At 37.1% G+C, this 19,341-nt stretch overlaps 2 protein-coding genes and 1 long non-coding RNA gene across 3 annotated transcripts; all 3 read right to left on the minus strand.

Annotated features, from left to right (window-relative positions):
- Positions 1-772: 772 nt before the first annotated feature.
- LOC123908607 (peroxidase 10-like) lies at positions 773-10,246 on the minus strand. Its single transcript, XM_045959293.1, has 5 exons — positions 9,967-10,246; positions 9,440-9,631; positions 9,136-9,289; positions 1,762-1,770; positions 773-1,246 (listed from the first exon to the last, which is right to left on the minus strand). The coding sequence occupies exons 1-5, from the start codon at positions 10,180-10,182 to the stop codon at positions 837-839; spliced, it is 981 nt and encodes a 326-aa protein (XP_045815249.1). The 5' UTR covers positions 10,183-10,246; the 3' UTR covers positions 773-836.
- Positions 10,247-11,879: 1,633 nt separating this feature from the next.
- Positions 11,880-12,469, minus strand: LOC123909462. Its single transcript, XR_006809927.1, has 2 exons — positions 12,220-12,469; positions 11,880-12,095 (listed from the first exon to the last, which is right to left on the minus strand). It is a non-coding gene; the product is annotated as an uncharacterized LOC123909462 (long non-coding RNA).
- A 1,043-nt stretch (positions 12,470-13,512) lies between these two features.
- Positions 13,513-19,130, minus strand: LOC123908186 (mitogen-activated protein kinase kinase kinase 5-like). Its single transcript, XM_045958737.1, has 11 exons — positions 18,199-19,130; positions 17,241-17,888; positions 17,062-17,149; positions 16,569-16,631; positions 16,307-16,470; positions 16,038-16,113; positions 15,469-15,528; positions 15,272-15,397; positions 14,681-14,890; positions 14,507-14,604; positions 13,513-14,364 (listed from the first exon to the last, which is right to left on the minus strand). The coding sequence occupies exons 1-11, from the start codon at positions 18,741-18,743 to the stop codon at positions 14,331-14,333; spliced, it is 2,112 nt and encodes a 703-aa protein (XP_045814693.1). The 5' UTR covers positions 18,744-19,130; the 3' UTR covers positions 13,513-14,330.
- Between the last annotated feature and the right edge of the window lie 211 nt (positions 19,131-19,341).

Here is a 19,341-nt window from a genome sequence, read left to right on the forward strand (position 1 = left end):
TATTGGTTAAAATTCACCCATATAAATTTTAACCAATAGAAGAGAATGTGTTAGAGTGTGTTTGTTAAAGAGTGTGTTGCTAGCACTCCTCTATATATGTGTGTGTGTTTATATTAGTTTATATCCCACGTTCTGCATATACTCTCTTCTTAAATTGATTAGGTTAGAGAAAAATAAAGAATGTTAATAATACCCTTTTATAGTTGACTCTTACTCCCTGCATATATGAGTGGTATGTTAATAAAAATGAATGTATTTGGTATGTTAACTTTTTTATATTTTCAATAACTAAAATTTTTAGGATTTTACTTCTACAAAGAAAAAAAATTGTAGTTATTATGTTACACTATATATATATATATATATATGTATGAATTTTTCATTGTCATTTAACGTTGGGATCGAACACTAACGTACCACTTTATTTAAAGGGTTTAGATCTCTACTTATCAAAAAAAAAAAAAAAAGGGTTTAGATCTCTTATCATTTAAATTAATTTATTGTTGGTTTACAATGCTATAAGCATTCTATACGGATAAATTTTCCGAACATGAACACACTTGTATCATTATTTGAGGCAAGCCCGGTTTCAAACAACTGTAGTACTAAACTTTTTAAACTCAAAGGAAAAGAAAACACAAATACATATCATATATTGAATTTTTCTCTTCTCACCCCCGTGTTTTTTTTATACCCTCGTTTTTCCATTTTTGTCCTTATATAAAAACTTCGGAATGTGTTTTTCGAAGTTTTTCTAGTTCAAATTAGGGCAAAAATGGAAAAAATATGGGCAGAAAAGAAACACGGGGAGTAGGGAGAAAAATCTTCTCATATATCTAGTTAACAACCCTACAATTTTTCCTTATTTGACCCTGTTGTCCTGTAAGAACACCAATGCGACCCATTTTCTCAATAGAAACCCCAAAGTCTTTGAAAAACTCAAAAGGGCACTTGCTATAGTTGGTAACCAATGAAGCAATTGTATTGTCATCCAAAAGAGCTTGGTCTGATTGAAGTAACGCAGAATTGCTTAAAACATTTTTGTAATATGTGTTATCAAATATGTTTGTAGTGACATGATCCAAGGGTGCTAAATTGGTGTCAGAATTAGCTTGATTTGGACATAAATTTTGCAAATTTTGTAGAAGGGATGAATCAAGTGATGGATCAGATTTGAAAGAGGCATTAAAGTTGAATAGCCTTGTTTTGAATGTAGCACATTGAGCGAAGCCAAAGGTGTGTGCACCTATACATTGAATTGAATACATAGTCAAACACATGCGAATGTGTAACAACTTATGTGTGCGCAAAGTAAGACATTGAGTTCAAATGATTAATGAGCTTTCACTAGGACCGATTATTCGAGAGAGTTGAAGTTCGATTTTTTATGGGAATAATTTTTCGTCAAATTTTTCTAACCTCGTGGTCGAACTCTGGATTATCGAACCCCCTTCCGCTAAGAACCAAATGATTAATTCCAAAAAAAACTTATGTGTGTCTCAAATTGTTTTTCTCATGTTTTTCATGTGTTATCAATCTCACCATTGAATGTGAAAAGTGAGATGAGTTTTTCAATATAAAAAATGAGTAAAAAGGTTCAATGGTGAGATTGATCAATAAAGAAAAACAATTGAGCACTTGAACTTAAATAGAGAAATATTTTGACGATCTTACAAAATAAAATTATTTGATCATTCATATATTTGCTGTTATTTTTTTTACTAGGCCAACTTATATATATTAATTATGAAGGAAGCAAACCTGAGAGAACTGCTGATGACAAATCGTCACACTCTCTATTCCATGCCTATTTTAGCAACATTAGATACATTTTAATAGCTTTTTAGCAATAAATATGAGAGAAATCTAACCATTAGCTTGATTACTTGATTTGCAAGAAAACAGGAAAAACTGCAGGAAATAAAGGATTTTCACTACGCTGGGGGCGTAGCCCATCACGCGCCGCGTGATGGAGCTCACAGGGAGCAAGGATTTTCACTCTGATCACGCGCGGCGTGATACTTGACCACGCGCGGCGTGAAGCTTGGTGCAGGAACTGGATTGCTCTCTGACTTGACTACGCGCGGCGTGATACTTGACCACGCGCGGCGTGAAGTCTTGATTGAAGATGAAGATTGCCTCTGACTTGATCACGCGCCGCGTGATTCTGTTACCACGCGCGGCGTAGTTGATGGAATTGCAACCACGCGCGGCGTGATGGATCTGGCGCGCGGCGTGGTTGCCTGCTGTATATATATTTTCTGCATAATTCTGTTTTCGGAGTTGGAAAATTCTACATTATTCATCCATTCTCTGATTTTGGAAGCATCAAGATCCAGATCAAGGACTCCAAAGGATAGCTCCGAGCACCTCAATAGCATGGATCATCGAGCCATGAAGTTGAAGCGAGGACGCGAAGCAAGCAACATGAGGAGCTGAGTTTCTCTTGGAGGTAGGATCTAGGATAGCTTAGGATGTAGATGAATCTCATGTAATCTGCTTAATTGTAAGGTTTTACTCTGTAACAGTGTTTACTTAATGCAATTCTTATCGTAATGCTTTATGATCCTTTATTAGTGTTGTAATGATTTCGAGTTAAGTCACGTGCGAGAGTATTGATTTAATTTCTGAACTGAATTGCATTGAGCACTCGAGTGTCTCCGGTCGAGAGATTGAGGCATAGAGTGTAGCGAACGATTGACGCGCGTTAATATCATTCGTTGTAGGTAGCTTCCGCCCGAGAGATCGGGGGAGTATCGACAACGAATAGAGTGGATTTTGACAAGAGATTGCGATTCACTAATTTGTCGATCCAGTTGTGAACACTTGAGTAAATTCCTATGATATAGTAGATTGCATGTGGTTTAGCTATAGACTAGGTGATTCCGATGATTCTACCTCGCTTTTCCTTTATATCAAGCACGTTTTCTAGCAATTCGTTACTCAACATACCCCCAATTTATGTGTATTTCTTGCATAATGTTTATGAACACAATGCGACTAGTTTGATCACACAATCCCTGTGGATCGATATTATTATTACTACGTGATTTTCGTACACTTGCGAAATTTATCATCAAGTTTTTGGCGCCGTTGCCGGGGATTGTGATTGATTCAATTAGGCGTTAGTGTTCATATTTTCTGTGTTTTCTTTATTACTTTCTGTTGTGTATTTTTCTCCCGGAGCGTTCTACTTGTGTGTTTCATTGTGCATGCGGAGAACAGGTCCTCAAGAGCTGCAATTTGATCCGGAGATTGAAAAGACAGCTCGCGCAATTCGAAAGGCAACAAGGGAAGCTCAAGCTTCAAGGGGAACAGCTTTGCTAAGTGATACACCGGACTGTCAAGGACAGAATTCAGCAACAATGGAGGAAGAACAGGTTCCACCGGTTCCTCAACCGCCAAGGCGCACCCTTGGTGATTATGGAAGAAGAGACAATGACGCGTTGGCAAACCAAGGTTTTCAGCCGGCGAATCCTGTCTCATTCGACATCAAGAACACGGTCCTTTCCGCCTTAAAAGAGAATCCGTATTCAGGTTCGGAAGCTCAATGCCCGAATTTACACTTGTCTCACTTCTATGAAGCATGCGACTATACCGATCCGCCGGGGGTGAGCGAATCGGACAAAAGGCTGAGGTTATTCAAGCATTCTCTCACCGGCCGTGCTAAAGATTGGTTAGACACGATACCCGCCGGAACAATTGAGACTTGGAGACAGCTGGAGCGGAAGTTCTTAGATCGTTACTTTCCGATTCATAAGTTTCTAGAAAGAAGGGCTGAAATTAGCAACTTCGAACAAGCGGATGGTGAGACGTTGTATGATGCTTGGGAAAGGTTCAAAGTCTGTCTTAAAAGGTGTTCGAATCACGGTTTCGATGGCCACAATCAGATGCAAATGTTTACCCAAGGTTTGAGGGCTCAAACGCGAATGATTCTTGACGCATCAGCCGGTGGTTCGTTGAAGAACCGTGACGAAACTGAAGCAAGAGAGTTGGTGGAAAGCATGGCTCAAAACGAGTATAGAGCTACTAATGATAGAGGAGCCAAAAAGAAAGGCGGAGTGTTGGAATTGGATACTCAATCAGCTCTATTGGCACAGCAAAAGCTCATGACTAGCCAAATGGAAGCAATGATGAAGCTGCTGTCCAATCCGCAAGTCCAAACTTCTCCAATAGGTAAAATTGACAATGTGCGCTGTGATTTTTGTTTGCAGGACCACCCTAATGGCGGATGCTTCCCGGAGGGTTCAGAGGAGGCTCGCTACTTGGCCAATTTTCGGAAGCCGTACAATAATAACAACGGTTCCGGGTGGGGGAATGGTATGCAAGGTCAAGGTGCACAGCAACAGCATCAAAGGCCTCCATCAAGGATGGAAGAGACTCTAAATCAGTTCATGCTCATGACCCAAAGCAACTTTGAAGCGATGAAATCGAGTCAAGCAACCTCTAATAAGAATCATGAAGCTTCTATAAAGAATCTTGAGGTGCAAATGGGTCAGCTGTCAAGACAGTTTTCTATGTTGCAAAACCAAGGAGGTTTCGGTGGAAACACTCATGATAATCCGAAAAATGAAACTTGCAATGGAATCACTTTGAGGAGTAGAGAGATACCGGAAAGGCCAGCTGTGGAGAAACCATTGAAAAAGAAGGTCATTGAGGGAGAAGTTGAAAATAAGCAAGAGGTCGTAGTTGAAAAAGAGAGATATGAGGGAGAAGTAGAAAAGGAAAATGTGTCTAAAGAAGTTGAGATTAGTGAGGATGAGAAAGAAGAAGTTGAAAAACAGAGGGAGATAAAAGAAAAAGAGAGTAAGAAGGTTGAGAAAGGTAAAGGAGTCGATGAATCACCATATGCTAGGATGCCTTTTCCTAGGAGAAAGAAAGTGAAGAATCTTGAGCGGGAGAAGGAGTTCAAGAAGTTCATGAAGGTGTTGAACAAGCTTGAGATGGCTATACCTTTAGTTGAGGCTTTGGAGCAAATGCCGAGTTATGCTAAGTTTTTGAAGGAGCTGCTCACAAAGAAAAGAAAACCATTGGATGATGAAATGGTAAGTATGACGGAAGAGTGCAGCGCCCTCATTCAACGGAAGCTACCTCAGAAAAAGAAAGATCCGGGGAGCTTTACCATTCCTTGTTCTATTGGAAATCTCGTTATTGAAAAAGCGTTGTGCGATTTGGGTGCTAGCATTAATCTAATGCCGTTATCAATGATGAAGAAGATACCGGGAGCTGTAGCAAAGCCGACAAAGATGAGTCTCTCTTTGGCGGATAGATCAATAGTGCATCCGGAAGGTATCCTCCATGACGTATTGGTTAGAGTGGGTGAATTTGTGTTTCCCGCAGACTTTGTGGTTCTAGACATAGAAGAAACTAGGGAGTGGGAACCGTTGCTACTTGGTAGACCCTTCCTAGCAACTAGCCGTGCCCTAATCGATGTAGAGATGGGGGAACTCATGCTAAGGACCGATGATCAACAGGTAACATTCAATGTTTTTGATAAGATGGAGTGTGACGATGGAGACCCACAGTGTTTTAAAATCCAGGTTTATGATCATATGGTTAAACATGCTTTGAAATTGCCTTGGAATGCACACTACTTGCCACATGGTGGCGCTTCTTCTCCGTGACCCTTAGGGGCATGGAACGTCAAGCATCGGGACGTTAAACAAGCGCTGGTTGGGAGGCAACCCAACGGTTTTTAACGTTTTAGTATGTTTTCTTTTGAAGTATGTAGGTAGGTGTGCAGCAGAAGCAAAGACGGAAGCAAAAACAGAGCAGAAACAGAGCATTGGGAAGTGAACTACGCTGGGGGCGTGGTGCAGTCACGCGCGGCGTCGGGTAAATGAAAGGAAGAGGTGTCTCTGGAGTATCGATCACGCGCAGCGTGAAGGCTTCCTACGCGCGGCGTCTTGATGGAAGTAGGTAAGTGAGCTCTCTGACTAGTGAGTACGCGCGGCATGGTATCTTTCACGCGCCGCGTAAACAAGGCAGAGAGGAAAATGGGTTGCTTAAAGTGATCACGCGCCGCGTAAGGAGAGCCACGCGCGGCGTGATCAAGTCAACTTGACTGTTTGAATTTGGTCAACATAACCGTTGGATTTTGGGGCCAGAGAGAAATTTTGAAATAGATCACGCGCGGCGTGGAGTAAGGCACGCGCGGCGTGATCAGGTGACTCTGTTCTGATTATTTAAACCCTCAAGTTTTAGCTAAAAGACTCACCATTCATTAAGGTTCAGATTCATCTGCTTGGTTTTAGGCTTCAGATCTATCAAATTCACTTACGTCCTTAAGTGCGATGTGAAGCCTAAAATCAGTGCAAGTGAATCCAGTAACTTTCATTTCATTCACTCAATTTCATGAGGGTTCTTGCAGGTATTAAGGTATACAGTCTGGTGTTTGGTTTTAGGCCTCAGATCCACCCAGCTATCTCTGTATTTTCTGATCTGCTGCTGCTGCTACTACTCTACTACTCTATCTCTATCTTTACTTTTTGTCTTTTATTTGCTTGGTTTGTAATAATGTTTGATGTTGCTTGGATATTGGCTAGATACTTTTATTTTGTACTCTAAATTTGAATCTTCTTTTGTTTAATTGTGGAATGATTTTTACCTTTAGAGTTTGTTTCAACATTTTGGCATGTTCTTTCTAGTCACTTGAGTATCAATTACTTGATTTTCTCCGTGTGTGATATGTGAAACTTGCAGTGCAATAGCTTGTTGCACTCATGTGATCAAGAGGCAAAGGAAGGGAACGCACACTTTTTGACCGGCTCTTTGATTCGACCCAACCGTGAGGTATTGAGCCAAACACTTCTCATTCTTTCTATGTGTGATATCCACTCTTGTATTGTCTCTCGATTTTGCTTGTCATCTTTGTATTTGATTGGTACTTTTGTAGCACACACGAGGCATGTTTCTTGGTACCTTTGAGCCTTTCTATCCACCCTTACTTATACTTATCCTTTGCTTAACCAATTTGAGCTGAAAAAGAACATGTGATTTTTGCAAAACCTTAAGAAATTTTTGAAGAAAAAAGGAATGACTTTCTTGGAGGTTAGGCACCTAATTAGTGGTTGATGCGCAATGCTCACCACTAAGTTTGGGGTTGCTCTTTGGAATTAGCAACAAATAAAGTTTGGGGTGAGGGTACTAGAGAACTTACAAAAAGTTGAAAAATTGAAAAAATTTCAAAATTTGCAAGGCAAAGAAGAAATGAAAAATGAAAAAAAAAGAAGATGGATGTATGTGAAAGAAAAATAGAAAAGAAGTACAAAAAGAAGTGATAGCCTTGAATTCAAAAGAATTGCAAAACTTTGTTTGAAGATTGAAAAAAGTTCTCTAGTCCACTATAGTTCAAAGGAAAAAGGGGGTTTGGTTTATGAATTATTTTGACCTTAGGGGGATCTAACTCCAAGTTTTTCTACTACTTATCCCAAAAATGTCACCATCCACCCTAGCCAAGCCACGTTATAACCCTAAAGACCTCTAATGTGTGTGCACAAAGTGAACCGAATGAATTCTTAGACTACTTGCAAAATTATTGTTGACTTGCATTGATGTGTTGATTTGAGTGTATTACCAAAATTGAAGAGTGCATGTGAGTAGTGTGATGAAATCATAGAGCTTTGGTCGAAAAGTGTGAACTACTTGAAAATGTCTTGCGGGAACGGTTGTGCAATTGAGCATTGTTTGCAGGTGGATCATTGATCATCAGGTGAGTCTCACGTATGTATGATTCGAGTGAATTTAAGGAAAATGCCAAGGTCTTGACACAAAAGCTTGAGGTAAAAGTTGTTTCCTTGAGGACAAGGAAAGGTTTAAGTTTGGGGTTGTGATGACAAATCGTCACACTCTCTATTCCATGCCTATTTTAGCAACATTAGATACATTTTAATAGCTTTTTAGCAATAAATATGAGAGAAATCTAACCATTAGCTTGATTACTTGATTTGCAAGAAAACAGGAAAAACTGCAGGAAATAAAGGATTTTCACTACGCTGGGGGCGTAGCCCATCACGCGCCGCGTGATGGAGCTCACAGGGAGCAAGGATTTTCACTCTGATCACGCGCGGCGTGATACTTGACCACGCGCGGCGTGAAGCTTGGTGCAGGAACTGGATTGCTCTCTGACTTGACTACGCGCGGCGTGATACTTGACCACGCGCGGCGTGAAGTCTTGATTGAAGATGAAGATTGCCTCTGACTTGATCACGCGCCGCGTGATTCTGTTACCACGCGCGGCGTAGTTGATGGAATTGCAACCACGCGCGGCGTGATGGATCTGGCGCGCGGCGTGGTTGCCTGCTGTATATATATTTTCTGCATAATTCTGTTTTCGGAGTTGGAAAATTCTACATTATTCATCCATTCTCTGATTTTGGAAGCATCAAGATCCAGATCAAGGACTCCAAAGGATAGCTCCGAGCACCTCAATAGCATGGATCATCGAGCCATGAAGTTGAAGCGAGGACGCGAAGCAAGCAACATGAGGAGCTGAGTTTCTCTTGGAGGTAGGATCTAGGATAGCTTAGGATGTAGATGAATCTCATGTAATCTGCTTAATTGTAAGGTTTTACTCTGTAACAGTGTTTACTTAATGCAATTCTTATCGTAATGCTTTATGATCCTTTATTAGTGTTGTAATGATTTCGAGTTAAGTCACGTGCGAGAGTATTGATTTAATTTCTGAACTGAATTGCATTGAGCACTCGAGTGTCTCCGGTCGAGAGATTGAGGCATAGAGTGTAGCGAACGATTGACGCGCGTTAATATCATTCGTTGTAGGTAGCTTCCGCCCGAGAGATCGGGGGAGTATCGACAACGAATAGAGTGGATTTTGACAAGAGATTGCGATTCACTAATTTGTCGATCCAGTTGTGAACACTTGAGTAAATTCCTATGATATAGTAGATTGCATGTGGTTTAGCTATAGACTAGGTGATTCCGATGATTCTACCTCGCTTTTCCTTTATATCAAGCACGTTTTCTAGCAATTCGTTACTCAACATACCCCCAATTTATGTGTATTTCTTGCATAATGTTTATGAACACAATGCGACTAGTTTGATCACACAATCCCTGTGGATCGATATTATTATTACTACGTGATTTTCGTACACTTGCGAAATTTATCATCAACTGCTACATCCTTCTTTTCAAGACCCTTGGAAATAAACTTAGCAGTAATTTTTTCTAAAGTATCAAAAGGTGCTGGCAAGTTATTTGCCTCACTCTCACTTGCTGTTGTGCCATCTCTACGACCAAGAGGTACAAACCAAAATGGCCCCCTGCTCTATAAAAAATAAAAAATAAAGAGAGAAAAATTTGAAGTCATTATATACTGGAAGAAAAAATATGCAATAATATATGCAACATAAGTTTTTTTTTTTTTTAATTAAGTTATTTGTTAAGTAGTCCAAATAATCAAATAGTGAGTACTTACTAGATACACAGCTTCTCTGGCTGCTAGAGCAAGTATATCAGCACATGACACTATAGATGGACAAACACCCTCTAAATCAAACTTTATTTTATCAATTACATCAAATCCTCTTAATGATTTTTTATTAGGCAATGCATTTTTCTCCCCTTTTAATGTGTCTGTATCATCCAGTAGCACAGATCCATCACACCCCTATATAACACACAAAAACGAACTACGAATATTAGAGATTAATTTTGATGCACAGTTAATATTTTGTTTTTTACAATTTTAACAATTTAATGGCTATTATTAATTGTCGGTGTTAAAAACGTTACACTGCCAGTAAATATCAATTAAATACAGTCTTATAATTGTTGTGACACCATATTAATATAAGGAAAACAGAAGTACTTCAAATATAATTCATTTTCTTCCACTTGACTAGAAAAAATTAAATTAGTGACGATAATAAGGCAAAATTCGTCACTGATTCAACTTTTTTACTGGATGAATTAATAACTAAAACCAGGACAGCTTATAATTACATTAACAAAACAATCATGGAAATGAAGGCGAAGGAGAGAAGCTGCAATCCTTGAGTCATTGGCTATGGCTGACAAAACATTGTCTTTAACAATTCTATTTAGGTTTGGACAAGTTTTGAAATAGAAGTTGTAATAAAGTTGAGAGCACACAAGTGGATTAAGAAACACAAGACAAAGCATAAGAACATAAAAATGTTTGTTAGAGACACACTCCATAAGTTGAAACTATGATGAAAACAAAGGAAGTTAGTTTAGTTAACAAAATTAGAATTGTGTGTGACAATAAGCTGTAAGATTAGACAATTTATAGAAGAAAAATACTTGTTAGTGGGATTTAAATTGTCTGTAGTCAAAAAAACACAGTATATAAGTATTGTTAGATTGAGATCAGACAATCGGATTTATCTATAAATTTTAACTTTTTAATAAATACTAAACTTAAAATTTGGAACACTCGATTGAACGATTACTAAAATATATTGACTACATAAATATGTAATATTTTTTACATAGAAAATTCGAATATTTTTAGGTGATACCCTAGTTCTATGAAGAGTGGCAGAGCCACTATAGTTGCCCTTACCACATTAGTTTGGTACTAGTCCAAAATTTGTGCTATAGTCCAATCACAGTATCACACGAAGTTAAAAATTTGCTCTAAGTGGCAAGATGATGCAGTATATATGAGTATTAAAAGAAAGAAAATGAATTACTCTAAGTGGAGATCTGGTCATTTTAAAATTTTATGATTTTTCATGAAAGCAGTTCTGTTTATTTTTTAATAAGTTAAGAGAATAGCGGACATCAAAGAATAATCAGGTATATTAGGCATATTAATTAATTAGATCGTCAAGCTTAAAGATTTTCATTGTTTACACTATATTCTTATAGAGAAATAAATAAAATTATAATTCAGTAAAACCACATAAATTGTAGGTCAATTCAAACTGGTAATGCAAACATTTGACATTATAAGCCTAACATTAACCAGGGCTATAATAATTGGTGGATGAACTGACCACCAACACGAAATGAATCCAAGAACCAATAAGCTCCATGCACTAGTAACAAGTAATGACTCTTTTGAGTTAGTTAGTCTGGTGTCAATCTGGATAATGAAAAGGATAATAAAAACAATCTAAATCTAAATCAATCATGATACGAATATTAAACAACACTGACGATAACCTCAAAATCTCAAAACCTGTGGATTTAAACAACTCTGAAAAAATTATCAGAGCCTGGAAACGAAAAAAGTCAACCAGACACTCCAACAAAACAGAACATTCGGTGATGGTGGAACAAACCACTTGGCGGCATAACAACTAGCCCCAACAGCAAGACTCGGTCAATCCGTTTGAAAACTACTTCAATTACTCAAATTTCATGCATACTACTCAAATCTCTCACCACTAGACTAAACCTAGTGACTTTTAGGCTAAACCAAGCTCAGTGATACAGTCATCAGCTCGATGCCACATACATTGGCCTATATATACAGCCCTTCACCATTTCCTAAGGTAGGTCTCACTCTAACTTCAGCGTACACTTAAAGCTTATATCGAAGCGTTTTCTACTGTACCCCCTCTCCCCCTTTCCATTGTTGGGTCATCTCCAATGTCATCAAGTGAGTTATCTACCTCTCTTTTATCTCTTCGTATAAAACTTGGGTTCTATTACGGACAATTTACGTATATAGTTATGCAACAATAACCATCGAACTAAATTGAACCGTTAAGATTTAAATTCAATATTTTTTAATCATCAAGTAAAATTTATATTTTGATTAAGATTAGACAACTATCGATTCCCTAAATATCTGACCACGTGAAAACATTATCCAAACATATTGATTTGAAGTAAGGGACCCAAAACCAAAGGAAAAAAAGAGAATGTTCTACCATTCTCAATAATTAGAAATCAACACTATCTTAAAATTAATAATATCAATAATTATCAACATACATCAATTATCGATAAAGAAAGGGTTGAGGGGAAGAAACCCCATTACATAATTGAGTCTATAATAATATACTACTTGGAATTGAAATTTGATCCAAAGAATTCAACAGAAGCAACAACACAAGTCATCCAATAAACCCTGTATACAGTCATAGCAGCAAGAACAACTGCATCATCTCCACACACAATAAAAAACAAAGTTAGACAATATATTCATGTTCTTTTTTTTTTTGTTTCTTACAATTATTATTATACAAATTGAGGAACAAAAAAAGACAGAAAATTGTTTACCAATCGTTGACGATTTTGTCTTGTAAATCATCTTCTCCTGCATCGGTTGAAATATCAATGGATTGTGTTGGAGGAGGATCCATGGCTTAAGTTGTTTTTTGATGGATTGTGCTGGAGGAAGAATATGATGACAAGTAGTGAAGTGGGGGAGGGAGTGAAAGTGATCGAAGAAGAAATAAATTCACGTGAACGCGTATTGACTTATTGTCAAACAGGTCGTTCATGCCGCTACATATTCCAAAAGAGTCAAACCTTCATTCTTAATTTCTGATGCCCAAATTAAATATATTCCTTATTTTTTGTACAACAAATTTATTCCTAATTTGTATTTCTTCGGACACAAATATAAGAAAAAAAAATACTTCAAATTTTGGACATAAATATAAGTAAAAGTCAACTACTTTTAAACTAAGTAATACTATTATTTTTAATATACCCTTATTTAATCATTTCACTTTTCAAAAGTTTATGTGATTTTCAAGGCATAAATCACTTTTCAAAGGGTAATATAATAAATTTAACTCATGTTTTGTATTAAATCAAGAAAATTAACTGCACTTAACTAAATTTTTTAAACACTGCGTAAATGGTTATTTTTTCTTATATTTATGTCCGGATGGAGTACTAATTATTACTGCGTCAAAAAATATGATGATAGTTTAGAAGTTCATGTAGCCTTGGATGCCTTCTCTTATTTCTCATTCATTATTACATATTTTATTTGGATATGTGCAGGTACACATTCGTTAAAGTGAATAATTTTAATAGGTTCACAAATAATATTTATTTTTTTTTTCAAGCAAAAAGAGAAAACTTAGTTGATATAAATTAAGAAGGTATCGAACTAGGTATCATCTGGTAACATCAATTACTTCCTAACAAAAAGGAATTTGCGCATAATTCGTAATCGAGATCAATTTCAAGAGCAACAAAAACGTGTTGTATTTCAGCATCGTCTTCTTCCATCTCGTAGTAGTAGTTGATGGTTGTGACTATATAATGTGTTATGAGCCCGAATAGGATCCGAATATTTATTCAAAGAATATGATTGTAAAAGTTAGGGGTGTCGGGCGAATGATTAGTGGAAGAGTTCTTTTATAATACTTCGTTCGTTCTAAAATATAAGCAAAAATTCGTCAACAAAAGTATATGTATTTTGTCCAAATCTTTAACCAAATACAACAACTTTCTTTGATCGCTTAATTTATTATTTAAAAAAAAAAAAATACCAGACTAGTTGATTTTGTCAATTATTTTTTAAAGTTCTGGTTTCAAGAAAATAACAACATTTCATTAGATTTAAATCTCCACATAACCGGGAGAATGAGGCAGACACATTATGTACATACTATAAAGGGTCTGTTTGGTAAAAATAAGCTATAAACTAGCTGATAGCTGATAGCTGATAGCTGAAAAGCTAGCTTATTGAAATTAAAGTGTTTGGTAAAATTAGCTTTTAAAGTGGTTATTAAATATAAAATTACATAATTTATAGTGGGTAGTTTTTTTTTTTAGAGTGGGTAGTTATTAAATTAAAGGGTAAAAATGGAATAAAGCGTAAAAAGCTATAAGCTATAAGCTCAAACGCTACTTGAAATAGCATCTGAAAAAAAGTTATAAGCTAGTATAAAAAGCTTGTTACCAAACACCTCTAATTTTTTGAAACAAGCTTATAAGCTAGCTTATTTGTGTTACCAAACAGACACAAAATGTGCATTTCTGTCCAATTTTTTCATTTTTACAAAAACGTTGTCAAATACAGTACAAAATACAATGGTGTGATCCCATCTAATGAAAAAATAAAAGGAAAAAAAAACTTTGATGTAATTGTTGTTATTTTTTTTACAGAACTTGTGTTACTGCTGGAGCACTCTAATAATATACAAAATCTGCTTCTACATTCACTTGCAGTATAAACTTCATATTAAATTTGCCCATTACTTTCAGAGGTATCAATGAAAACTTCATATTCATGAACTCAAATCATTTTGAAAATAACATTTTCTTCTCCCTATTGCCATTTTTGACACAATTATAGTGAAAGTAATCACAAATCTGATTGAGTGTGTTGCAAGCCGAGTATAGACATAGTGGGTGAGGCGGGAAGTGCTTCAAGAGTAGAGCGAGTAGGACATTGGAATGCCACTGTAATGTACAAGTTACTTTGTTACAAACTTCAAGATAAGAATAATGCATAAAAGTTATGCAAAACATCATGCAAGGATTCATAGGTTCAAAAATATGAATCAATATATTCAAATTCGAGTAACTAATGAGAAGTCCTCACCTATCAATGGAAGATTTCCCTTTTGTAATCTGTGCACTGACAATAGAAAACTGATCAGGTTTGTTTTCTAATAACCCTCTGGGACTATGGGGTTTATCCTGTCAGAATCAGAAAAGTTAATACCAAATGCATGGTTTGGCAAATAGAAAAGAGGCACAGATCTTATATTATTACCATTAAGGTTGTTCCATTATACAGATGGGAGGAAGGTGAAGGATCCGAATATTGTAAGTTTTTCAGAAACCGATGCTCTAATAACATTGAAGCGGTTGGCCGCTCTGCTGGATTTCTTTTAAAGCAAAGCCTCAAGAAATCTTTACCTTCTTGCGACAATGTTTCAGGTATAGCAGGGGTATCCTTCATTACCTTAAACATAGCTGCAGCCTGCATAATTAGATCAGAATTCATGCTTAGTTAAAACATGAAGTACATGGATACATACGGTATCACCCTTAAATCGACAAGCTACAAAAAGAAAAATAAAAAATTTAATACAGATGTTTTGAAGTTGGTTGTTCAAAGTTTACCAAACCAAGAGTTATCAACAACAACGTCAACGATTCAACATTATATTTCATTACCAAATTTAAGTTTCTCGCAGAAGCCTCGTATAAAACCATTTCTTTATATGAGGTCTCATTGTTAACAAGTATATTTTGACTAATTCCAGGGGTTATTATACTAACGAGAATTCCAATTTTAGCACGTAATGAAGAGCCCTGAATAACAAATTATATTAGCCAGAAAAAAATTTCAGGTGCTTACTCCTTCGTATTCACTCCATGGAGGCTTCCCTGTGAACATTTCAATAATTGTACAACCCAAACTCCAAATATCAATAGCAAAAGCTAGATCAGGGCTGTTATCTTTATGTATGACCGCTTGCATTAGCTGTATAAGAAGCAAGTGAGTAAGGAACACATGATATATCAGAGAGTAATGTAGAGTAAGAATATATATACCTCTGGAGCCATCCAGTATGGACTTCCTTTCAAAGATAGATCAGCAGAATGCCCAGTTAACTGTCGAAATAGAGATCCCAAGAATGTTATAATAGGCACAAAGTAACTACTGGCAATAAAGGTGGTGGGGAAAGTTACTAAAATTCAAAAGAAAGAATAATTCTATGTCATACATAATTCAAACTAAAAAACATTTAGAACTTAGAGAAGAACCTCTTCTCAACAGTCCACGGATCTAAAAGCAAGCATATAAATATTAAGATACTTATTCAAGTAATGAAAATTAACAGATGAACAACCCGGTATGCTGCAAAAAGTTTCCTTAGACAATTGCAACTGAATCACCTTCGGTTGCTAATAAAATTGTTGATTTCAATCAAGAAAGAAATGTTAAAAAACAATATGTCCTTCTAAGTTTAATCCCTGAACTTGAAATGCAAAGTCCTTCTTGTATAATATAGTAATGATTAAACATCCAAAGTATCTATACAATGAGTAAACCATTCTCTCCATTGATAAGGAAAAAGACCAGAAAAATATATCGTAGTGGGGGGGAATTTGCAACTCACATGTTTGGCCATCCCAAAATCAGCAAGCTTAACAACTCCAGAAGAATCAACAAGCAAGTTAGCCCCTTTGATATCCCTATATGAGTATATGAAAAGAAAGGGAAATGTCACCATATGGTCCAAATCCAAAATCAAATAGTAATTTCAGGAAAAGAAAGAAATGAAAACATGCACTCATTTAAAAAATATTTGCACAAATATCAGGTAGGGATTTCTTAATTCTTATACTAGGTGTATATTGTGCAGCTTGTCAAGCATGTGACCCTTACCTATGAATTGTCTTTTTGCTGTGCAAATAAGCCAACCCTGAAAGAATATGTCGTGTGAAATTCCGAACAACGGATTCTGTTACCGCTCCACAGTGGTCACGGACATATTTATTTATTGAGCCAGGATGGATAAACTCCAAATAAATATAAAACTTGTCTTCTATCTGAGAACACAAACCCAAAGATATTATAACTTATAATTAGGTTGTGTGGCAGATATATAAAAAATTATTTATCATGGACACAGGATTAGATTGCTTACTATTTCACTACCATAATACTGCACAATGTTTGGATGTTTCAGTTGGCTAAGAACTTTGATTTCCTGAAAAAGAAAGGGAGTACAAAATTGTAATGAGGATCAAGTGAATCAACAAGAAAAAATATCTTGTATGATAAAACAATTCAGATAGCGAATTGATGAGATAATTAAACGAACATCCATCTCCTCCCAGTAATTACATATTCAACTGATGAGAACCCAAAGCAATGGGCAATGCATCATGCATCTAGGCTATAGCTTGCAATGAAAGTTACTGTTTCTATGACATTGACAGTGAGATATGCCACCTTGACTGAGTCTTAAACTCTTTAACCATATCAATTTAGTTCTGATTATGACTGAAGTGTCCACCCCACAGACGGAACAAAAAAAAGACAGTATATTTAAATTTACACACTTCATGCATCCTAATCTTATACAAGTATTAGGTAATAAGTAAAGAGCATTAAAAACCAAGTGATGAAGGAAAAACCTGTTCTAACTGCTTTATACTCTCTGCAGATTTTGGATCATCGGAAAATATTTCTGCTTCCTTCATTGCACACAATGCTCCAGTTTCTCTGTAAGGAATGAAAATATGTTTCAGAGCTGCCAAATGAGAAAGAGAAAAGGGAACGGCTCAACCTGGTTACCTAACTGTAGTACACATACCTATTAGTGGCAACGTAAACACTTCCAAAGGTACCTCGGCCTATAAGTTTACCCTTTTGCCATTGACTTTTCATAGATACAGATTCTGTCTTAGCCCCCCCAGGCTGGGAATATGTACCAGAGGGTGAAGGTATGGAAGTCCCGGGCCAAGGAGGCAAGGGTAAAGGATGAACACTGAGAAGAGGAAGACTTTCACGACGTGTAGTTGTTGGGTAGTCAAGGGACAACCTTGGTAGGGGTGAAGAAGATCTAGTTGGGCTTCTGGGATTTTGTTGTCTCGGACTTTTTCCCCCAGAACTTTGATGGGGAGAAGTGGCACAATCAATGCCTGATGCAGATAAATCAAAGAAAGCAGGAGGAGGTTGCCCTGAAGATGTTGGCATTTCTGGTGCAGACCAGAAATGATTTGCTTTGGGTGACACATAATAATATGGCACAAAGTCATCATGTTTGGTGTTGTGTGGGCTGATTGTGGGACTGGTAAAGGGACTGTTTGAAGCACTCCTTGGAGGTACACTTATCCGGAAGCTATTTCCTCGAAAGCTTGGAGTTTCAGCACCACTTGTATCTTGACGCGCCACCTTATTCCCCGGTGGCCTTGTCTCCATATGCTCTGTATTCCTTCTTGGATCTCGGCTAGCAAAAACACTGTATATGCACATCAAGAAAATCCAATTAATCCAAAGGACTATTCTTTTCCATTCACATTATTGTCAATATGAATATTTGGTTGTATGTGCCCAAAGTATTGAACACTAGTTTGAGCATGTTCAGATACTAGTTTTTCTACAAGAATTCTTTTGGTGAAAATCATTAATAACTAATATGAATTTGAATGCATTAATAAATAATTAGGCAGTAATCACTTAACTTAACCTAACATAACAAAAATCCCCAAACGCACAAACGAGAGTTAATTGAAATGCAATTTCATTTGAAATAGAACAAAATGAATTACCTGCGCATCTTAAATCCAGAAGAAAGAGTAGAACCAATGACAACATTGACATCAGGTTCGGCTCTACTGGAAGCTTCTTTAGGCGAAGGCAAACGACAATCAGCATCTCTAGGTCTCACAGCAGACGACGCTGACGCTGACATCGACGCCGACGCTAATGCTAACTCCGGTAATGGCAACGCTAACTCTGGCAATGGCAGAGGCTGAGGCGCAACGGAATTACTAGACCGAATATAGCTTCGTGCACTCGGAGAACGAGAAATCGGCGCCGTTGTTGCAACGACGTCGTATTCAACATTATCATCGTCGACGTGGCGTAGCTTCCTTGATCGCGTGGATTTTTTACCAGCACCAAAAAACCACGTGCCGCCTGTACTTCTTCTTCGCTCCGTGGTATCGGAGGTCGAAGAAGGAGGTGATTTAATCGTTGAAGGAGATGTAGCGGAGGAAGATGAAGAAGCGGTTGTAGAATGAGGATGAGAAGAGGAAGAGGAAGAAGAAGAACAAGAAGAAGGAGAGAAAATTAGGGTTGGCAACCAACGCATTGCGAATGGATGCAATTAAAATAATGAATATGATAATGAGAATGAAAATGATTCATTGTTTGATGAAGAATGCCATTGTTATTGTTATTGTTATTGTTATGGAGAGAGGAATATGAAGAGAAGGAAAGAGAGAGGAGAGAAAATAAAGAGATGGAAAATCTCTTTCTCCTTCTTTCTTTCTTCTTCTTCTTCTGGTTGTTGTTGTTGCTGTGTATGTTTTTTGCTGTCTGAAAACGAAGACGCGGGTTGGCAACGCCAAATGCGCTGCTCTTCCATTCCCGCCAGATGTGCAAACTTCTTTACCTACCTTTTTGTTTTTATTTCTTTCTTAGCGAATAAAAGGATAAGGGTGTCATTAGTAATTATCCTCAATGAATTTGACACGGTGTAGGTTTAGTTGGTCTGTTGGATCTATTCTTTTTCCTTGGCTCGCTATTTTTGGGCCTTTTGTACTGGACTAACTTGCACAGTTGCACCTAAGTAACACACAAGTTCGTCTATGATATGAGTCATTCTTTTCGCGCCTCCGAGCTTCTCAAATGCCCCTGACTTTCCAATTTTAGCTCCTGTTCGTTAGGTAGCGATTGTGTAAAATTGC

The sequence above is a fragment of the Trifolium pratense genome, linkage group LG2 (genome assembly GCF_020283565.1).
Source record: "Trifolium pratense cultivar HEN17-A07 linkage group LG2, ARS_RC_1.1, whole genome shotgun sequence".
In the NCBI taxonomy this organism is placed as follows: domain Eukaryota; kingdom Viridiplantae; phylum Streptophyta; class Magnoliopsida; order Fabales; family Fabaceae; genus Trifolium; species Trifolium pratense.

Excerpts from the sequence above, each read along its gene's own strand:
- LOC123908607 (XM_045959293.1), bottom strand. The coding sequence starts at position 10,182 with ATGGAGTGTGTCTCTAACAAACATTTTTATGTTCTTATGCTTTGTCTT. Across the intron at positions 9,632-9,966 it reads TCCATGATTGTTTTGTTAAT|GGGTGTGATGGATCTGTGCT; the intron begins GTAATTATAAGC and ends TGTGTTATATAG. Across the intron at positions 9,290-9,439 it reads CCAGAGAAGCTGTGTATCTA|AGCAGGGGGCCATTTTGGTT; the intron begins GTAAGTACTCAC and ends TATTTTTTATAG.
- LOC123908186 (XM_045958737.1), bottom strand. The coding sequence starts at position 18,743 with ATGCGTTGGTTGCCAACCCTAATTTTCTCTCCTTCTTCTTGTTCTTCT. Across the intron at positions 15,398-15,468 it reads CATACTGGATGGCTCCAGAG|CTAATGCAAGCGGTCATACA; the intron begins GTATATATATTC and ends CTTCTTATACAG. Across the intron at positions 14,365-14,506 it reads GGGAAATCTTCCATTGATAG|TGGCATTCCAATGTCCTACT; the intron begins GTGAGGACTTCT and ends TGTACATTACAG.